Source organism: Electrophorus electricus, chromosome 5 (genome assembly GCF_013358815.1).
Source record: "Electrophorus electricus isolate fEleEle1 chromosome 5, fEleEle1.pri, whole genome shotgun sequence".
NCBI classification, from domain to species: Eukaryota; Metazoa; Chordata; class Actinopteri; order Gymnotiformes; family Gymnotidae; genus Electrophorus; species Electrophorus electricus.
In genome coordinates this window covers 16,395,924-16,415,105 of record NC_049539.1, presented here as the reverse complement: position 1 = coordinate 16,415,105, position 19,182 = coordinate 16,395,924, and the positions used below count along the sequence as shown (strand labels likewise).

Genomic DNA, 19,182 nt, shown 5'->3' with positions numbered 1-19,182 from the left:
GTGGAAATAGCTCAAGCTCTATTTAGTTAGACTGAGTCAAAATAGAAAGAGATGCTGGAAGGGCTAATGCGAACTCTGCAGTTAGCTGTAGCCCATACCTCTGATTCACTGAGCATATTAACAGCATCCTGGGAACATGCACCAAAGTACAGCTAATGGCAGGACTTCACCTTCTGCTGCCTTACATTGTCTCACTGACCTTTTCAGGAAGAATTTAAAATAGCTGTTGGCTGCTGTTAAATTTAAAGAGGAAGAAATACAGCAAAGTGAGGCATGTAGTTTCATAACCAACCTAACCTTAAATGACCATCAAGGTGAAAACCACAATGGAAGTACATACATTAACATTATTTCACTAGTTTGGCCCTGCAGCCTAGAAATAAAATATGAGGAAGAATAATCCTCATTGATTCTTGCAGAGAGGATTAAATTGAACTCCCTCAGAGAAATGTCTTCTAAAAATGTCTGTCAGCAATGTCAGGTATACATATGCAATCATTTACTTAATATTACATACTGATGCAGTCAGTACACGTTTGAGAGTTTCAGCCTGGGCTTTTGGTAGAAAGGGTGATCTACCTGATTAGATGATTGGTCAGTGTCACTGTTATTGACAGTAGAGACAGTATACCACTGCTCCCTCCCCGAGAGCACAGCCAGTTTTTTTTCTCTCAAGCTCCAGGCCACGGATGGCTGTGGCATCACTGGTGTGATCAACTTTCTCTTTGAGTGATCATTTTACATATATATAAATATAAGCAAAATCACAGCACAGTACTTGTCTTTAAATGATGTATTCTCTAATGCAGAGCAGAATTTCAAAATGGCTTGGAAGTGACCTGCTTTTAATATATAGTGTTAGTGGGCCATATTTCAGTCACTGTTTCAATCTTGTCCTGTTGTCTGACAGAAGAAATGGAAAATATGTAAATTATAACAGATTGGGAATTCAGATGTATTAAAATACAGTATGTGTTAGCACAGAGAGTAGATGAGAACCAAACAGATGAGGAGGGTTAACGCCAATTGACACTAGGCAGTATGCAAATATGACACGATCATGTAACAAATATACTAACTATCACATAACATCATTTAGCACTTTATTGAGTAAGCTTTAGCTGCTTTATTTTGAAAGTAATTGGCAACACTTGTATTGTATTGTATTCTATCATTAGATATATGCAGTTCCAGCATTAGCTGCATACACTGGAACCCTGGTATGTTCTTAATTTTGATGCATGGGTGCATCATCCATTTTGTTGAAACTAAAAATTACTCAAGAGCGAGTCAGGCAAACTGAGAAATAAAGTGTAAGGAGAAATATTTACTTTTTTTTTTTGCAATACTGTGAATTATATTTGTCCTACTAAATTATAGGAGTTAACATACTATTATAGTTTGAATGATTATGAAATCAACCCAAATGAAAAATCACATATTTGGGCAGTAGTGGAGACTGTTCCTGCACATGGGGATGGAGTGGGGATCAAGTAAATGGGGTTGGGAGGATGATGCATGCTAACCGGGGTATGGGATGGGCACTTTGTTGAGGCACATGGGGACAGGGTGGGGACTGTGTTGAGGCACAAGAGGATGGAGTAGGGACTTTGTTGAGGCACATGAGGACAGGGTGGGAACTGTGTTATAGATGTGGACAATGGATGGGATGGGGACAGAATTTCTTTTCCATGCAGCGCTCTACACCATGTGTCATCCACTGCTGACCAATCAAAATTGAAGATATACTATATTCATCTAACATGAAGGAAAGGCTAATGTTGGCTATTTTTTGACAATCCCTGAGATGAACAAAGTGGAGACTGTGTTGAGGTACATGAGGACAGGGTGGGGACTGTGTTGAGGCCTTTTGCTAGTAAAGGTGATCAACCTGTTTAGATCCCTGTTAGGATTTTTTATTTCATTAATTGCAGTTGACTATCTAGTATGAGCTCATGTCATAATATGCCATTTCAGATTAGACACCATACAAACAGAAATCTGCTCAATGTATTGTTCCAGACAGCCTGTGAAAAAATCACATCCCCTCAGCAAACCTAGCTAGGTCTTGGCCCTTAAGAGACTAAATGAGACTGTACAACAAATGTGTTTCTGTCTCTACTTTGAATTGTTTCAGACTACAAGGTTGTGATTTTAATTTTTACCTTTGTAGTTTAAGTTAAATTGGAAATCATAGGGTGGTTATTAAAGGATTCTAGTGTGTATGTATGCAAACATTTAGGTTTTTCTCTCCTGTCTGTCTCTTTCTGTATTGCGCAGAGGAACCAAAGTGGGTATAAAGGCATTAGACAGCAGTTAAACTGGACAACAGGTTGAAATTGTGTGCACTTAGAATGTAGAGAGAGACAGCAAAGTAAATCAAATGCAATCACTAAAGACACCTGTTGAATCTGTTACTTGCAAGCAACAATTAGTGCAGTGCTCCCCCAGATTAGCTTCTCTCCAACAAAAGCACATATCTGCATTAGACACACCTGGAAAAACCCAACAACATAAAAACAAATAGAAAATATTCAACTAGTGGTGTAGATTCAAATTGATTTACATCAAATTATTTGGATCAAATGCTTACACTCCTCACAGTCTTATTTAAAATCATAGTTGTAATGTCACATTAGCATGTTTAAATAAAAAGTGTCTCTTAAATGTACCCTCTGTCACACATCACATAAGGAGCCAGAAGGAGAGAAATAGAACCATGCTGGCTCAGCACCTTAGCAATGGGACCAAAAACAACACTAAGCTCGTTTCAGCTTCATGCTGAGGCCAACTTTGTTTCTGTACAAATGCCTACTGTAAATCACAATTCAAACAGATGCCATTCTACTACAAAACAATTTAGGGGCGAAAATTCAACAACCCATTTCTCATTTATAACAAGCAAGAACAATGTTGTCATATTTCATCTGAATGAAGAAGCTGTGTGTGATAAGCCAGCCCATGTCCCTGATTGGAACTGTTTGTAGCTTCTCATATATGTTATATGGTATGAATTCATAAGAATAGTGAGATTGTGGGTCTAGCCACATCACTTAACACAGAGAGTAGCTATGGACAAAGTGATTGTACTATCTGTTATAAAGCCTATAAATGACAGAATAAACAGTTTCATCATTGAGAACCAAAGGCTTTAAACATTTAAAACACAAAAACCAAAGGATGTGCCTATATGGTGTGTTTGCGTTTGGGTGCACTTATTCAGAAAGCTTACGTTATTTATTATTGTCATTGTTAATATGACATACATTCAAGCAAAGTTTGATAGCATGACCATTGACTAACTTGCTCTATCTCTATCTTCTTTTTTTATTTTTTGAGGAACATTTCAAAGTTTAATCTGAATGAATGGCTAGGAGTGGAGGTGAACTGGGTCAACTGCTGAATGTGGAATGTTCATTTCTATTCCACCAGGTAACATCATTTTCTAATTCTATTCTGTACTTTCATAGTTAGTAGATGTTAGCAAACAAAATGGAAAAAGGAAAAACTGAATTATTTATTTTAAACAAATTGAGCCATCATGTGTCTACAAATGGTCTGCACTACCCATCCACACATTCACAGTGTCAGTAGGGGGGTGAATAGGTAGGCTTTCCGGCCTGGAGAAGAAGTGTTCAGTCTCACACCCAAAACTACGGCCTGAAACTTTAAAGGCCTGTAAAATTATAATGCATATAATGTTTCTTCATAATTTTGTTCTGAACTTTAAAAAATCATTAATGAACTGCATTCTTCACTCTGCAATAAACAGCACAGTAACAACTAATATCTGATGTTATTTTGCATTTTTTAGAGGGATTAGCCATTTCCTTACATGTATAAACATTATGCTTAGCATAAACAGAAGGAAATAAATCACACTGATAACTTCATCTGGGTATGCTGAAAATGGAATTCAATTGCCATAATATGATTTGGAAATCACGCAAATGCAGATGTGCAACACAATTCTGTAAAACAGTGAAATTTGTCCAAAAAAACATTTATGTAGAAATGCAAAGAACACAGCAACAGAAAACCTGAAATATGAGTAAAAAGTCCAAATGACAGATCTATGGTACATATCTGAGCATGGCAGTTATGCCAGATTTTTGTTAGTTGCTAAAAGCAAGCATTTTTTAAAAGGCTTTTCCCATTAGATAAGATTAGATAGATAGATAGATAGATAGATAGATAGATAGATAGATAGATAGATAGATAGATAGATAGATAGATAGATAGATAGATAGATAGATAGATAGATAGATAGATAGATAGATAGAAGGCACACAAAAAGATACAAAGAAAGACTGACAAACCTTTAGATGACTAGCTAGACAGTCAGACAGAGAGTCTGTCCATATAGCAGGGCCAGACTGATCAGAGGTAGACCAGAAAGATAATCACTCAAACAGAACAACACTAGAACACCACTGAAAAGTTAATGAATTAAAATACATGTATGAATGCAAAAATCACCACTGAGCTTTTCAGACTTTCAGCAGCAGCAAAATCTGGGCTTTTCTTTGTCTCACAAGTACATGGAAGTCTATGTGCATAGTATGTAGAATGTATGGACTATCACTGAAGTCTATTTACATGATATTTAGAATACATGACTTATCTTTGTCTTTATTTTCAGGAAACAAGTGCAACAGAGAAAGCAGAAGCGAGAGAAGGGGAACAGAAAAATAGAGAAAGACCAAGAGAGAGAGTGAGAATATCGACGTGTATTCCACCGCAGACACACGCACAGAGCTGCCCTCATAGAGAGCTGCTGTAATATAACACTCTGCAGTGCTCTAGAGGAAAAAGGGATCACAGCTCTAACAGGCTAAACAACCAAAGGACTGCCAGCACACCTCAACACAGCACAACGGCAAACAGAAACCAACTCTGTTGGAGCAGGAGCATCAGCCATCTGATGGTCATCTCATTCCCACCTAGAGCTGATGTGGGATTTTGGACCTTCAGAGAAGAAACTGTAAATACCCTCTGACTTATTAGTTATGAATGTGTGCTGTTAGGCTCACATATGATTTTCTAAACCTTCCTAAGACAGAGTGTGTCCAGTGCATCCTTACAGTGCTGCAGGCTGCTTCTCCTCATATGTGGCTGTGTGTGTGCGCGTGTGTGTGCGCGTGTGTGTGCGTGTGTGTTCATGTGTGTGCATGTGTGTGTGCGTGTGTGTGTAGCAGAGTAAGAATACGCTTACAGCAGGTATGTTTCCTGCATTGTACTGTTACTGTCCCAACACCTTTGATTCAAAGATGGGGGTCGGGGGGGAGGGGGGGGTTCTCCTAGTCCTCCACTCTCCCCTGCTCTCTTGCTCTCTTTTCCCACTGCTCACCAGCCCGGCCCTTACCTTGCGCTTCTTGTCCCGTGAGCGGCTCCTCTTCTTCACCCTCTCCTCCTCCTTCTCTTTGCGCTCCTGCTCGGCGAGAGCCTCTAAGTCCTTGTTCTTGCGGAGGTGCTTGGCGGCTTGTGCCATGGTGCTGCGTCCGCGAGCCCGTGCCGCCTGCTGCTGCTGCTCTGGGGAGGCTCGGGGGGGTCCAGGGCTCGGGCTGCTGGCTTGATGCTGGTGAGAGTGTCGCCACCGGAGTGCGCCGCTTCGCTTCTACACAGCCCCACAGCAGCAGAATAAGCCTGCCCACCCTCCTCCTGTTCTTTCTCTCTCTCTTTCTCACTCTCACTCTCTTCCTCTCTTTCTCTCAGACTCTCTGTCGCTTGCTCTCTCTTTTGCACTCTCGGTCTCTCACACACGTTTCTGCGCTCTCTCTTGCTCTTGCTGCAGGGGTTGTCAGGCAGGCAGACCCGCACGAGCCGTTTAGTGAACGGGAATGCTGCCGCAGCACCGCGCACTCTTCCCTCTCTCTCCCTCCCTCTCTCCCTCTCTTTCCCTCTCTCTCTCCCCCCTCCCTCCCTCTCTCTCCCTCTCTACCTCCCTCCCTCCCTTCCTCTCTCTCCCTCTCTCCTTCTTTCTCTCCCGCCTGTCTCTTTCTGTATTGCGCATAGGAACAACAGCGGGTGTAAAGGCATTAGACAGCCGACGCAGGCTTCCTCTCACGTGCTCCAGCTTACTTTGCTGCTATCCTTCAGCCCTTTCAGCTGTTATAGCTATGCTTGCCCACTGATCTAGATCAACGCAAAATAGATGATACAGAGTTATAGATCAAAATCTGAAGCCTTTAAGGCTTCTTATTGCAGTGATCTTTAAGGCACTCTTATTGCAGTGATCCTCATTATTATTGTCAGTCTGGCAGTATGTTCATATTTTTCTGAAGCGTGCTTGTTACTGGAGGCAGCCAGCAGTTTTCTGAGCAAAGGGAGGTATGTGGAAATGTTCAAAACATGCTCGCCTGACAGTCGTGCTTCTTTTCATCCTACTGTGTTGCGCCTGTCCCCAACCCAATACATACAGCTCTTCTGTAATTGAGGTGCAGTGTTTAGGACCCATGGGGTCTGTTGATGCAGCATGTGTGATGGGTCCATGTGTGATGGGTCCACTACTCTGTCTCTGTTGGGGGGTTGAAGTGTAGTGTGTGAGGGAAAGGGGAATTGTGTGTCTGTGTGTTAGTGCTCCAGACAAGAACTGCACCCTATAAAGAAATAAACTGGAGAGGGGAAAATGATAGTGGTGGTCTTTGCTCCCCCATCTCTCTCTCTCTCTCTCTCTCTCTCTCTCTCTCTCTCTCTCTCTCTCTCTCTCTCTCTCTCTCTCTCTCTCTCCCTTGCTATCTCTTGCTTGCTTTTCTTTGCATAGGGGTCTTCAAGATAAGGAGGCAACATCATTTGTTTTCCATCACAGACTGTGGTTGTTGTGAATATGAAGCAAACCTCTTGCACCTCTTGTGTCTCATTGCTACATTGCTACTTTAATGATTCTCCTTGTTTCTCAATCTCAGACTCTCCTCTGCAATGCTGCTGAGGCAGGTGAAAACTCTTTAACATCAATCTCTATGATTCTTATTTTTCTAAATCTATTTATTATTTCATATAGAAATTAGTGAAACTTCAAATGACAAAATTTAGATTGCTCTGAGAAGAGAATAGCTCTGGAGTCTGGCACAGTCTGTTTGCACAGTCTGCGTATTAAGGCATATCACTGTACTGCAGCTTTAAAAATTTTAAAGCCTAAAAATCAATTCATGTATATTTTTATGTTAATGAGAGACCAGACACTGTCCATTCAGATAATTTATACACAGGAAATACATGCTGATCGTTACTATTAATTGTGAAATGTTACCAATATACTTCATAATGATTATGTTCAGAAGGGAGAACAAAAGAGAATATATGTGAAAATATATTCAGAAGGGAGAAGAAAACAGAATATGTGCCTGAATACACAGACTGTGTGAACAGACTGTGCCAGACTCCAGAGCTATTCTCTTCTAGGGGCATTCTAAATTCTAATGGCCAGTTTCGTGAATGGTGAAATAACCCAACCACGTCATGATGGCAGACATCCATTTTAAATTCTTATTTCTTGGTTCAACATGGCATTTCAACATTCATTGTCAGTGTAAAGCAGCATAGGTAAACGTTGAGTTTATTGAGCCAACAGGGGAGACTGATGTGTCCATGGGCCCTCTAGTGGTACGAATGTGCCTCACTCACAGGTTGGAAAAAACATTTACCAACTATAGCCTGACCCTAATATTACATATGTCAATTGTCTGAAGCAACATGTTATGGTTGAGCAAAAATCTCCTATGATGGAATTGTCCAGTTTATAAATTAAACAAAAAAATTTGGGGATATCTATTGTGGGATATTTCTTACAATATGCCTGTGATGTTGTTCAAAGAGTTTACAAGACACAAAGACAGTGTTGTAAATCTAGTCTTTAGTTCTTAGTATCACTGCAGTTCAGTTCAATTCATATTATTTTTGTTATGTTTTTATTTATTAATTTATTTATAGGCTTGTTAGTTTGTTGATAGCAGATTACTTTAATAGACTAAAGTCAAATTTCAAAGACAAAATCAGATTTATTTATATATAGCCATTGTCACAAAGCAATTTTACAGATGCCCAATTCCAATCCACCAAGGAGCAAGCCAAAGGTGAGAGTGACAAGGAAAAATGCCCTAAGAAGAAACCTTCAGTGGAACCAAGACTCACAGGTGAGCCCATTCTCCTCTGGTCGACATCAGACACCACAACAGGAACAATAAAATATAAACAATAAAGAACAGAATAAGTAATAAAAACAAGTAAGAAATAGAAAAATGTTCTGGGTTCATGAAGTCCTAGAAGTCCTATTTTGGGTTCAATGAGTATGTCCAAAACCCATTTCAACTGGCCAGTCAGCCTAAAGCCTTCTCATTGTTCTGAGGCGGAAGGAACCACAGCAGTAAAGAAGTCTGTGTCTTGGTTGGATGTGAGATGTGCCACAGCAGGGGAAGGGATGGGAGGAGTCACTGCAGGGGGAGGAGTAAGGGGAGGGGCCACAATAGGGAAGAAGTCAGAGGTGGGAGGAGCCCCAACAGGGGGAGGCGTGATGGGGGAGGAGGAGCCGCAGTATCTGAGATGGGTCGAGGCTCAGCAGCAACATGACACCAGATTTACCTTAACAGATCAGGCATGGTCAAATACTAAAGTATATAAAAGTGTGCAGGGGTGGACTCCAGCAGATCTAGCCATAACAGCACAGCTATAAGGATAGAGGCAGCAAACTTTAATTACATAAAAGTGGTGAAGTGACAGCATCACAACATCCCAGTTTACTATAACTCTCAATGTCCATGAACTCCAGGATAAGAGGTGTTTAATAAAATGCCTGACAGAACAAATAGGTTTTCAGTCTAGATTTAAATATTGAGTGTCTCAATCTCTAACATTGATAGGTAGGTTATTCTATGGAATTGGATCTTAATAAGATTTTCAAGGGAAGGGCATACATACATACTATATCCAGCTTCATGCTTTGTGCAGTATCATGGAAATAACTCTTGTAATAACTCTTTTGCTTTGCACCTCAACTGCGAATTCTAATATTTACTCTTGATTTGTGACCAAAATTCTGACAGAACGATGGGCCATGTGCATAAGGCTTACAGGAGCAGTGTGTGATGGGAATGGCAATTATTGTCTTGGCTTAATTCAGATAAGCATAAGGGCATACTCAAAAACTGCACAAATCATTCAATGTTAATTCATTTTATCTACAGGTAAAGAGTGCCCTGGGGGACCATTCTTGTTAACTCATCTAATTTAGTCCTACACTCTACAAGATATGGATTAAATGGCCTTCTGGTTCTAGGTAAGTAACAGTAGGCAAGTAATTACTGATCACACCCAGTTATATGTTAAAAATGTTCATACTATTATGGCACAAATTCATACCGCAGTATTTATTGGTACAGTATAGAGCAGGTGAGGCCAAAAATTTTATTCTGTCAGTTGAATATATGAGGGTTCATCGTTATGACTGAGGCAAAATGCAGTAGAGTCAGGGATTTAAATAAGGATGTCATATGCCATAATATTCTTGACCCACCACTCCCATTTACTACTGTTTATTCTGAATGTTGTCATATTACAGTTAACAAATGTAACTCCAAAGATCTGTATATTCCACAACCTAGTATTGCAGTTCAGTTATATTGTGCTTATTCAAACATGGCTTGTTCTAAATTATAACCTCCTGTGTTATACTGCCATCTGCTGTTAGGTAGAATTTTACTAATGTAGTCTAAATCATTATTAAATTAGTTTAGGTGAGTTGAATCAAGTGTGTTTTCAGCCAGGACATATTCTGAACTTTGATCTTCCAGGTGTTTGACACCCATGTACTAGAGCAATCAAACCTATCATATAATAAATAAATAAGATAAGTGATGTCAGAAAGTTTGAGAACCTTTGAAGTCAGAGGCTGCCAAAACGTTTACCCTTATTTCAGTAAAAACAATATTGCTTCCAGAAAACCCACGTGGTTACATCCTGTGGCCAGTGGAGGAATTTCTGTCCCTGGGAAAAGGGGTTGCATTTTGTGCCAGGTACTTTATTTGTAGGGTATTTATTAAGTTTATTTATTAAGAAAAACAGATGATGCATACGTTTGTATAAATATTGCAACTTAATTGATTACATTCTAAAGCTAAAAAGTCAGTAGCACATTCTTTTTACATCACTTACTTGTGCTTTTGACAAAAGTGTATGTGTTTATGCTTTAATGTCTATGAAAAAATGTCTAAAGACTACACAATTAGCATCAAATTTAGCATTTTGCCCAAAGCTCTCATCAAAAAAAAAGATAGCATTTTAATTATTTTAAATGGTACTTAAATAGATAATAACAAAAATAAAATTGAATACATTCGTTATAGGTGTAACACAGTTTTAACAAACAACAATCAGCTTTGTCTCTGTCAGTGCAGACATTGTTAAAATGTGTTTAGCTATGCCACATGAGTACAGCAGGGGGTGGTAATCATTAAAAATGAGTTTTTTGACCTGTTAAAACTAGAAAGAAATACTAAAATAGTCCTTTAAAAAATGAAGTACTTTATGGTCAAATATGTATGGTCAAAAAGAAGTGATAAATTAAAAATGTGACATCCCTTCTGGCTCAGCTCTTTCCTTGACCCACCTTAGACCTAAACATCATTTCCACTGGTGATTCTGCATAAATCCTGCCATTTAATACAGAACTAGATTTAATTAGAAAACTGTTCATAGGTGTTCTTAAAACTGATCTGTTTACTTTTTAATGATGTTTATCAGCTATTTGTATACAATCATTTGTTACTACATGGTAGCCAAAATATTCTAATAGTAATCTAAAAACAAACTGGCACTGGGTCAGAATATAACAAATTCCATCAGAGAAACAGAATGAAGAAGTTCTGATAGGCCTCCACCACGCTATCACACATGAGACCTCACAAACATACACACACATCAACAGAGGCAGCAGGTGCTCCTTCTTGGGCTTTAATTACATGATCTCTGATTCATCTAATTGATATGCTAATGAGGATGTAATTAATGCATGAGAGAAAACATCCGCACCCCTATTAATTAATGGATTTATTTGATCATATATGCCCTGCATATTTAATTACATTCTGCACTCAGAGGTGAGGTTGAGAATGTTTTAAAATATATTTAAACAATGTTTGGGGCTTTATTTTATTTGGTAGCTCAACTGATAAAATGCATGTAACTTTAAGATGAAAATGTTTTTTTTGATATTGTGTTTTGCTTCTCTGTGTTACTTCCAAAGCTTCTCTGCCCTAGAACATTCCGCAGCAGTTGGCACTTTTGTGACTGGTCCACATTGAATCCTGCTCTACCCTAACATCTACTACTCATTATCACCTCATCACTAACATCCTGCTATATACAGGGAATTAGGCATCTGAGTCATAATATTGCAAAAGAATGCACAATGATGTTATCATAATTTATGTTTGTGGAATTCATAATCTCATAGGTCAATAATTTTATCATAGTTGTTTTTGTTCCACATTTCAAATTTTAAATTCTCAATTTCTGAGTTTTGTTAAGAGTTTGCAAGTATGACACACATAGACTAGTAATAAATTTACTTAAACCGAATAAAAGGATCCAAACCCACAGTTGATCTGGCCCTGTCAAGGCAGGGTCAGGTAGCAGACCTCTACGATGCACTCTGACCATGAGAAGAAAGATCCAATAGCCTATGAATGCATTCACAGCCCTTCTCCTGGATAGGTTTTGCTAAAAGGAATGTAAATCAAGAGGATGTCAGCCTGACTGCCTCTCCTTGTACAGTTCCAGTCCCTGTCAAGAAACCCTGTGTTTCCAGTGAATTGCATTCCAGAGTTTTTCATCATTAATCTAAAGGCAGGTGCATGGTATTGACTAATGTTCCTATGAAATGCAGCCAAGCTTTTGCTTGTGCAGAGCTTCTGTTGCCCTAAGCCCTGGGTTCACTTCAATTGTGACCACAGTCTGTATGAAGCCTGACCTGTTGGTTGAGAGTGTAGCACAAGTTTCATCTCTGTTTACTTTCTTCTTTTCATTCTCTGAGCTCCGGGTACTGTTGTGGCTCCTGTTTGTCTCTGAGTGTCCAGCCACTCCACCACCTGTTGTTTCAGCTGCTTCTCGGGTTGCAGCCACTCCATTTCCCACTTCTCCTGCTTCAGCCCTCTCTGTGGTGTCTCTCTGGTCCTCACTGTGGACTCTCTCTAATCCTCTCTGTGGTGTTTCTTCAGCCCTCTCTGTGGTGTCTTTTGGTCCTCTCTGTGGTTTCTCTCTGGTCCCAGACCGGCTTTCCAGCCTCTTTACCTAGACACTTAATGACCTCCATCTTCCACTGACTCAGTCCCTTTGACCTTTGGCACACAAGCACCCTCTAGTGTCCCAGAGGATACCATTTCATCACAAGATCTCTACCACTCATATATAGTATATAGACCCATACCAAACATTTTGGTTCTAAACCACAGTGAAACAGAAAGTGGGATACATTGCTGTTATATGACCACGAAGAGTCCAACAGTTCAATCTTTGACACAATAAGCCAAGAGCGACAAGACAGCTTCTGAAAACAAAGGCAAAAACTTTATGTAAACTTAAAATAACAAGTTGGACACCTGAAAGTGCCAACATAAATGATATACTTATGCTGGCTACTATATTAGGTACACCTGTTCAACTGCTTGTTAAAGCAAATATCTAATCAGCCAATCATATGGCAGCAACATATGCATTTAGGCACATAAACATGTTCAAGACAACTTGCTAAAGTTCAAACCAAGCATCAGAATGGGGAAGAAAGGGGATTTAAGTGACTTTGAACAGGACATGGTTGATGGTGCTAGACAGGCTGGTATGAGTATTTCAGAAACTGCTGATCTAGTGGGATTTTCATGCACAACCATCTCTAGGGTTTGCAGAGAATGGTCCGAATAAGAGGAAATATCGAGTAGGCGGCAGTTCTCAGGGTGAAAATGCCATGATGCCAGAGGTCAGAGGAGAATGACCAGACTGGTTCAACCAGTAACTCAATTAATCACTCAACACAACTGAGTTATGCAAAAGGGCATCTCTGAACACACAACATGTTGAACCTTGAAGTAGATGGCTTTAGCAGAAGAAGACCACACCAGATGCCACATCTTTCAGCTAAGAACAGACAACTGGCAACTACAATTTTCACAGGCTCATCAAAATTGGACAGTAGAAGATTGAGAAAATGTCAATTTCCGCATGATGGTAGGGTCAGAATTTGGTGTAAACAACATGAAAGCATAGATCTACCTTGCATCAACAGTTCAGACTGCTGGTGGTGGTGTAATGGTGTGAGAGATATTTTCTTGGCACACTTTGGGACCCTTAATACCAACTATCTGAGCATCATTTAAACGCCACTTGTTTATTGTTGTTGACCATGTCCATCCCTTTATGACCACAGTGGACCCATCTTCTGATGGTTACTTCAAGCAGGATAATTTGCTATGTCACAAAGCTCAAATAATCTCAAACTAGTTTCTTGAAAATGACAATGAGCTCACTGTAGTCAGATGGCCTCCACAGTCACTAGATGTGGGGTGAATGAGAGAATGAGAGATTCACAACATGGATGTGCACCCAACAAATAAGCAGCAACTCCATGATGGCATCATGTCAATATGGACCAAAATCTCTAAGATTTTGAGGCTCAGATCTTGTTCTTCCCAACTCAGCTGACTTTTCAGAACTTGCTTCACTCTTTGTAGACACTCACACACACACGCACGCACGCACGCATGATATAAAACATTTATTATAGGGTTAAATTACTATTTATTTTCTTTTATTTGACCAGATCTTTGGGCAATTTGAGTAAATATTAATTAAATTAACCAGAGATACCACTATGTATATTATAATATTATTTATATATAATATAGAAATAATTACATTTAAAAATTCAAAATTAAAATAAGTTAAAATATTAAAATAACCAAGTAGTTATTTTTATTTTATTTTATTTGCTCTTTTTAACTGTAATTTTATCTTATTTTATTTAAGGCTAGTTCATTTCCTGTTCTGTGTTATTTGTACATCTATATAGCCAAGTGTGTCAGTCTGCTGGGAAAATTACAGGTGTAATCACCAAGACAAATTCTTCATATGTATATTATACCTGTTAAATAAATCAGATGATGATGGCACTCCACAATACTTATCTTGGGTAGTGTCTGCTCATTATTTAGATATGGAATGTTTAAGGTGAGAAGGTTTGGTTGCATACATTAGGAAAAAAATACTTTTTGATAGAAACTGTCCAAAACAAGAACGGTTTTCAAGGAAAATTATTTAAAAGCATTTAAAAGCCTCTAATTTTGTAAAAAGCTAGAAAAGCTAGTTTTTAAAAAGCTAGAGGAAGGGTGGGAGGAGTACGCTTTTAAATTCGTGAATAGAAATAAAGGCTATTGCCAGTGGTCTGGGAGACCACACAGCACATTTAAAAAACATTTCTTTACAGTGTGATTATAAGGAGTGTAATCAAAAGCTTACATATTTTTAATTAGTTTGAGGTTTTCACACATCAAGAACCTTTCTTCTAGAGTAAGGTAACAATATAGTCAGTTAAAATAAATGACCTTAAATGACCAGTGCAGAGAACAGTGTTGTGTTCTCAATCATAAAGACTAAAAATACTAACCTTAGTACTAACCTTATACTACTAATAATAATACTAACCTTAGCACTAACTTATACTAATAATACTAACCTTAGTCAAACTTTGATATAACCTTAGATCCTGATTTATACACATTATTATCACACTTTTATGTTTAAATTTATACATTATAGATTGTTAGATTCTAGATAGTCAGTACAGTTTTGAAGTCAACCAATAATGGCTTAATGTTCTTCAGGGAGTGGAAATACAGTGTTCCATACTTCAGGGGTTAATGCAGAATTAACTGTTAAACTGATAATATGAGTTGACTGGTCTGTCACAATGCAAGAAACAATTATTGGGAATAACCACTGGGACCATTAACCATTAACTAGAGATGCCCCTAGTTATAAATGATCCTATAGGCTATTGATCATAAACTGTGTCAATTGTGCAACCACCAGGTACACACACACACACACACACACACACACACACACACACACACACACACACACACAGAGAGCGAGAGGGAAAGAGAAACAGAGAGAGAGAGAGAGAGAGAGAGAGAGAGGCAGTGCACATCTGATGCAGTGAGAAGAACTAATAATATTACTTGAAGCCAGGCATTATTAAGTTGGTTAAGTGAGAGAGCCCTTGCATAGTGCATTACAGAGTGGGGGGTCAGTCACTACCCCCTAAGTGATTGATGGCCTAACAGAAGCCAGGTCAATTAGCTTGTGGCTTTTCCTTCATACCTACTATTGGGGGATGAGGGGCGTTCCTGCTGCTGCTGCTGCCAAACAGTACAGCTTTAATTTATCACCCAACCAATCGCCTCCTCACCTTTGTGCAGACTTCAGTTTCAAATGAATTAGTGTTCACAATTTTATGAAATGCAACTATAAGTAGTAGAGAGGAAAGCATGGCTTAGTTTTGTCAGTTGATTTAAGCCTCCTTTAAGGGGTTCAAAGTGCTATGAGAACAACTGTCAGGACCGATTTTAGGATTATTTGGAGCTGTCTCATTGTGAAGAATGATTCAGATCTTAAATTCAGTTCTTAACATGAACGCAAATGAAATGTATTAATAAACTAAGTAGCTAAATAAAAATGTTGCAGTGTTGGCTACTGTAAGAATGCCTTTAAGCAAATATATTATTTAGCAGATTTTTGTTTCTTTTCATTAAGAATTGAAAACTGCTTGCGTATTTGTTTGTTTACATTTGATTTTAAATAATTTATTCATGTTAATGCAAATTTAAAGGAGTGCATTTATACTATTATCATCCAGTTCCTGAATAAGGTTACAACCATGGCCCATAATTCCATAGCCCTTAATTCTTCAAATATATGTTGGTGTTGAAACTTACATTGTTATTCTGTGCTGCATCATATGGAGTCTCACATGGAATAAATGGCTTTGAAATGTATATATTGTTGAGACTCAGATAAAAATAGAAAATTAAAAATCAAGATAGAATGTGCACATTAAGATCTTACATGAAAGTGTAAGTCTCTCTCACCCTCTCTCATTAGGTGTGTATGTGTGTGTGAGTGTGGTTGTAACATTTTTGTTTTGTTTTGGGAAATGTCCCATGAGACTACTCCTTGTCAGTTCCATCTGCCACCCCACTCTACTGACACCCGGGGGAGTGGGGAAGGGTGCATGGGGCTTCAGAAGCCATAATGGACTACAATAAAGGACTTAGTGATTGGACCAAAAGTGTGGCAAAGGAGCTTGAGCATACAAATAAATATATTGCCCTCAAGGCATTACACAGGCATGTTTGCCTCAGAAATTCAGTGCACTTCACCAGTGTATATAGTTAAATAGACACACACACACACACACACACACACACACACACACACACACACACACACACAAGTAAACTGGTCATATTAGCTGAGTAGCCACATAGCTAATTGAGGAAATTAACTCTACATATCCCTTGAGAAGAGGAAGGGTTTTTTTATTCATGATGTGTGTACTACAGTTTATTTGTATTGACAATGTGATAGCAAGGACATGCTTGGGCAAAGCAGTCACATTTCCTGTATGACAGGAATTGCACTAATAGGAGAGAAAGAAAAAAAATCTGAAGTACTGAATTGAAATCAGACAGTGTTAAAATGGCACTTCTGATCACTTTGCCAGATAAACATCAACAAAGTCAAGCCACAGAATCATTTAGAAAAGCAACATATGGCTGGTGCGCCTCTAGGCACAAGAATGTATTAGACTGATGAGTGCTGAGGCACTGGCAACAAAGCAGAATTTAACTTGTCAAATTAGTAGAAGGGGGAGGAGGGGTAGGTTGATAGAGTCAGACAGAGGGAGAGAGGTAGATGACAGAGAAGGAAGAAGAAAATTGAGGCTGAGGCAACAGCTTGGGATTTCATGGAAAGTGCCACTTGAAGGTGACAGAAGAAGTCATCGACACGTCTGTAACAGCTCCTACCTGTGTGAGTGCATTGCAAATTGTTCCAGTGCATTTACAGTGCATTTACAGTACATACTCAGAGACACAGTTCTGAGAACTCCCTTTATGGAATACAGTGTAGTCTGTAACTAATTGGAAAACAATGCACTTTTTGTTATTTTGCCTCTTGGTTTCAGCAAATTCCATTTAAAATGAAACAATGACTATGAGGTTAATGTTCAGACTGTTCAACAGTTTATTCAATGATACTGGCTTCTCTATAGGATGCATTATGTAGGAATTTCACTTATTTTATGCCTAGCCCTCTATTTCAGGGGACAATAAGCAAATGGACATTATGTAAATGGACAATTAGTAAATGGACAACTTGGTGGTCTGCGTGTTGTTGCATCATTAGATCATACATGGGAGAGCTAACAAAAGGGTTCGAGTTCATTCTGGATGTGGCCTTGGAGTCATATTCTCCCTCAACGAATAATGTCTCTCAACATTAAAATCAGAAGAAAACTGTCAGAGACTGAGCCAAAATATTTGGAGTATGAAAACTGATGGTTTGTCACATTGTTAAGAGGCAAGAATGCATTTATCTGCTTAGCAATAGCAAACAGCCTGATAGATAATGAAAGACTATAGTAATGGGTGGCTGAAGAACATATTCAGTCATTAAGAAAAACTTTAGCTGATCAATACCATGCAGGATGTAGGCACAGATGTGACAAAAACTTAAAGAAAAGAATATCAGCTTGATCTCAGAAGGTTTGATTTAACATGTCAACCACTGCTAAGACTCAGGAACACAAACCTGCACCAGAGCACCTCAGACCCCAGATGGAAAGAAAAGGGGAAATTACTTATGATCTAAATTGTATCATGTCATCTGTAAAAGATTTTTTGTGCATGTATGACTGCTGGTGGAACAGGCTCACCAGCACCAGGGTGAATTCTGAAGTGTATAGAAGCATCTTACATTCTTAGATCCAACCGGCTACCTTAGAATTCTCTGAATTATACTTCCACTGTGGAGTTCCTTAATAGCAAAAGGTGGAATATTCCTGACAGTCCAAGTCAGTCACTTGTACTGAACCCCATTGTGCATACATTTCACAAACTCACAAAACCCAAAGCAAAAACCCCATGAAGCAAACAGGACCTGAAAATAGCTGCATTACAGACCTTAGAAAACATAACCAATTAATATACCCAGCATCAACTTTAATTAGGATTATTTTAATTTCCTGTGTACTTATGGTTCCTTGAAATACCCTTAAAAAGTCCAAGAAAAAATAATGTGTAGTTATCCATACACTGCATAGTAGTTGCATTTTGAAAAAACAATCATTTCCAAAAACAAAACACTGGTTAACTAAATACATTTAAATATAGTAATTATCCCAAAATAGGAAAATGGGAATCATCTATGCAGTAACTGTTTTGTATATATCTAATATAATGACAAGCTATTCATTTTAGTCATTGTGTCCACCCCAAAAAATGATTTGCTCAGTTGACTCCTGAAAAAGCATGAATGTAAAGCTAGTGTGACATGTTGTGGACACAGAGCATGACGCAAGCATACTGAACACAAAGAGATTTTTAATGAAAAACCAAAGAAAGGAAACCAAACAGACTGGCAGGCTAGATACTTGAAGTGGAGTCAGCAGAATAACAGTCCAAATGAACATCATAAACAGCAGAGTAGAAGTTAACCATAGAGGCTCAAATGTGAAGCACTGGAGATGTGCATGTGTGACACTTAAATAGGGAGGTGAGATGAGGAACAGATGCAGGGAATCATTCATTAAACCAGTGAGCGTGAACGGATAAGTGATTGTGAGGTGCGATTGGTGGATCTGAGACTGGTTGATGAGCAGGGCGTGACAGGTATGCCCTTTGTCTTAGATCAAATCCTGTTGTCATTACTTTCCTTGAGAAATTAAATTTGCTTCATTCCCACTGGAAAATTACCTGAATAAATGTAACATATGAAAGTATCTTTTTTTATATTATTTACTTGGGATAAAAGTTTCATTATTTTTTATATTCCTTTGTGGAAAGTAATAGTTCCATCAATTCTGTCCTAAAATTTATTTGAACTCACAGATCATTCTTTCATGATTCTTTCATCAAG

The 19,182-nt window shown here is 38.6% G+C and overlaps 1 protein-coding gene across 4 annotated transcripts in view; it reads right to left on the bottom strand.

Annotated features, from left to right (window-relative positions):
* Nucleotides 1-5,717, bottom strand: part of ank1a (ankyrin 1, erythrocytic a) — a 120,964-nt gene extending 115,247 nt beyond the window's left edge. For 2 of the 4 annotated variants that reach the window (XM_027016862.2, XM_035526554.1), the window contains exon 1: nt 5,366-5,716. In XM_027016862.2, coding sequence (XP_026872663.2) covers nt 5,366-5,491 — 126 coding nt within the window. In that variant the 5' untranslated portion in view covers nt 5,492-5,716. Of the gene's footprint in view, nt 1-5,365 lie in introns of all 4 variants that reach the window. The other 2 variants (XM_027016865.2, XM_027016863.2) reach the window with 2 other exon arrangements.
* Nucleotides 5,718-19,182: the final 13,465 nt, after the last annotated feature.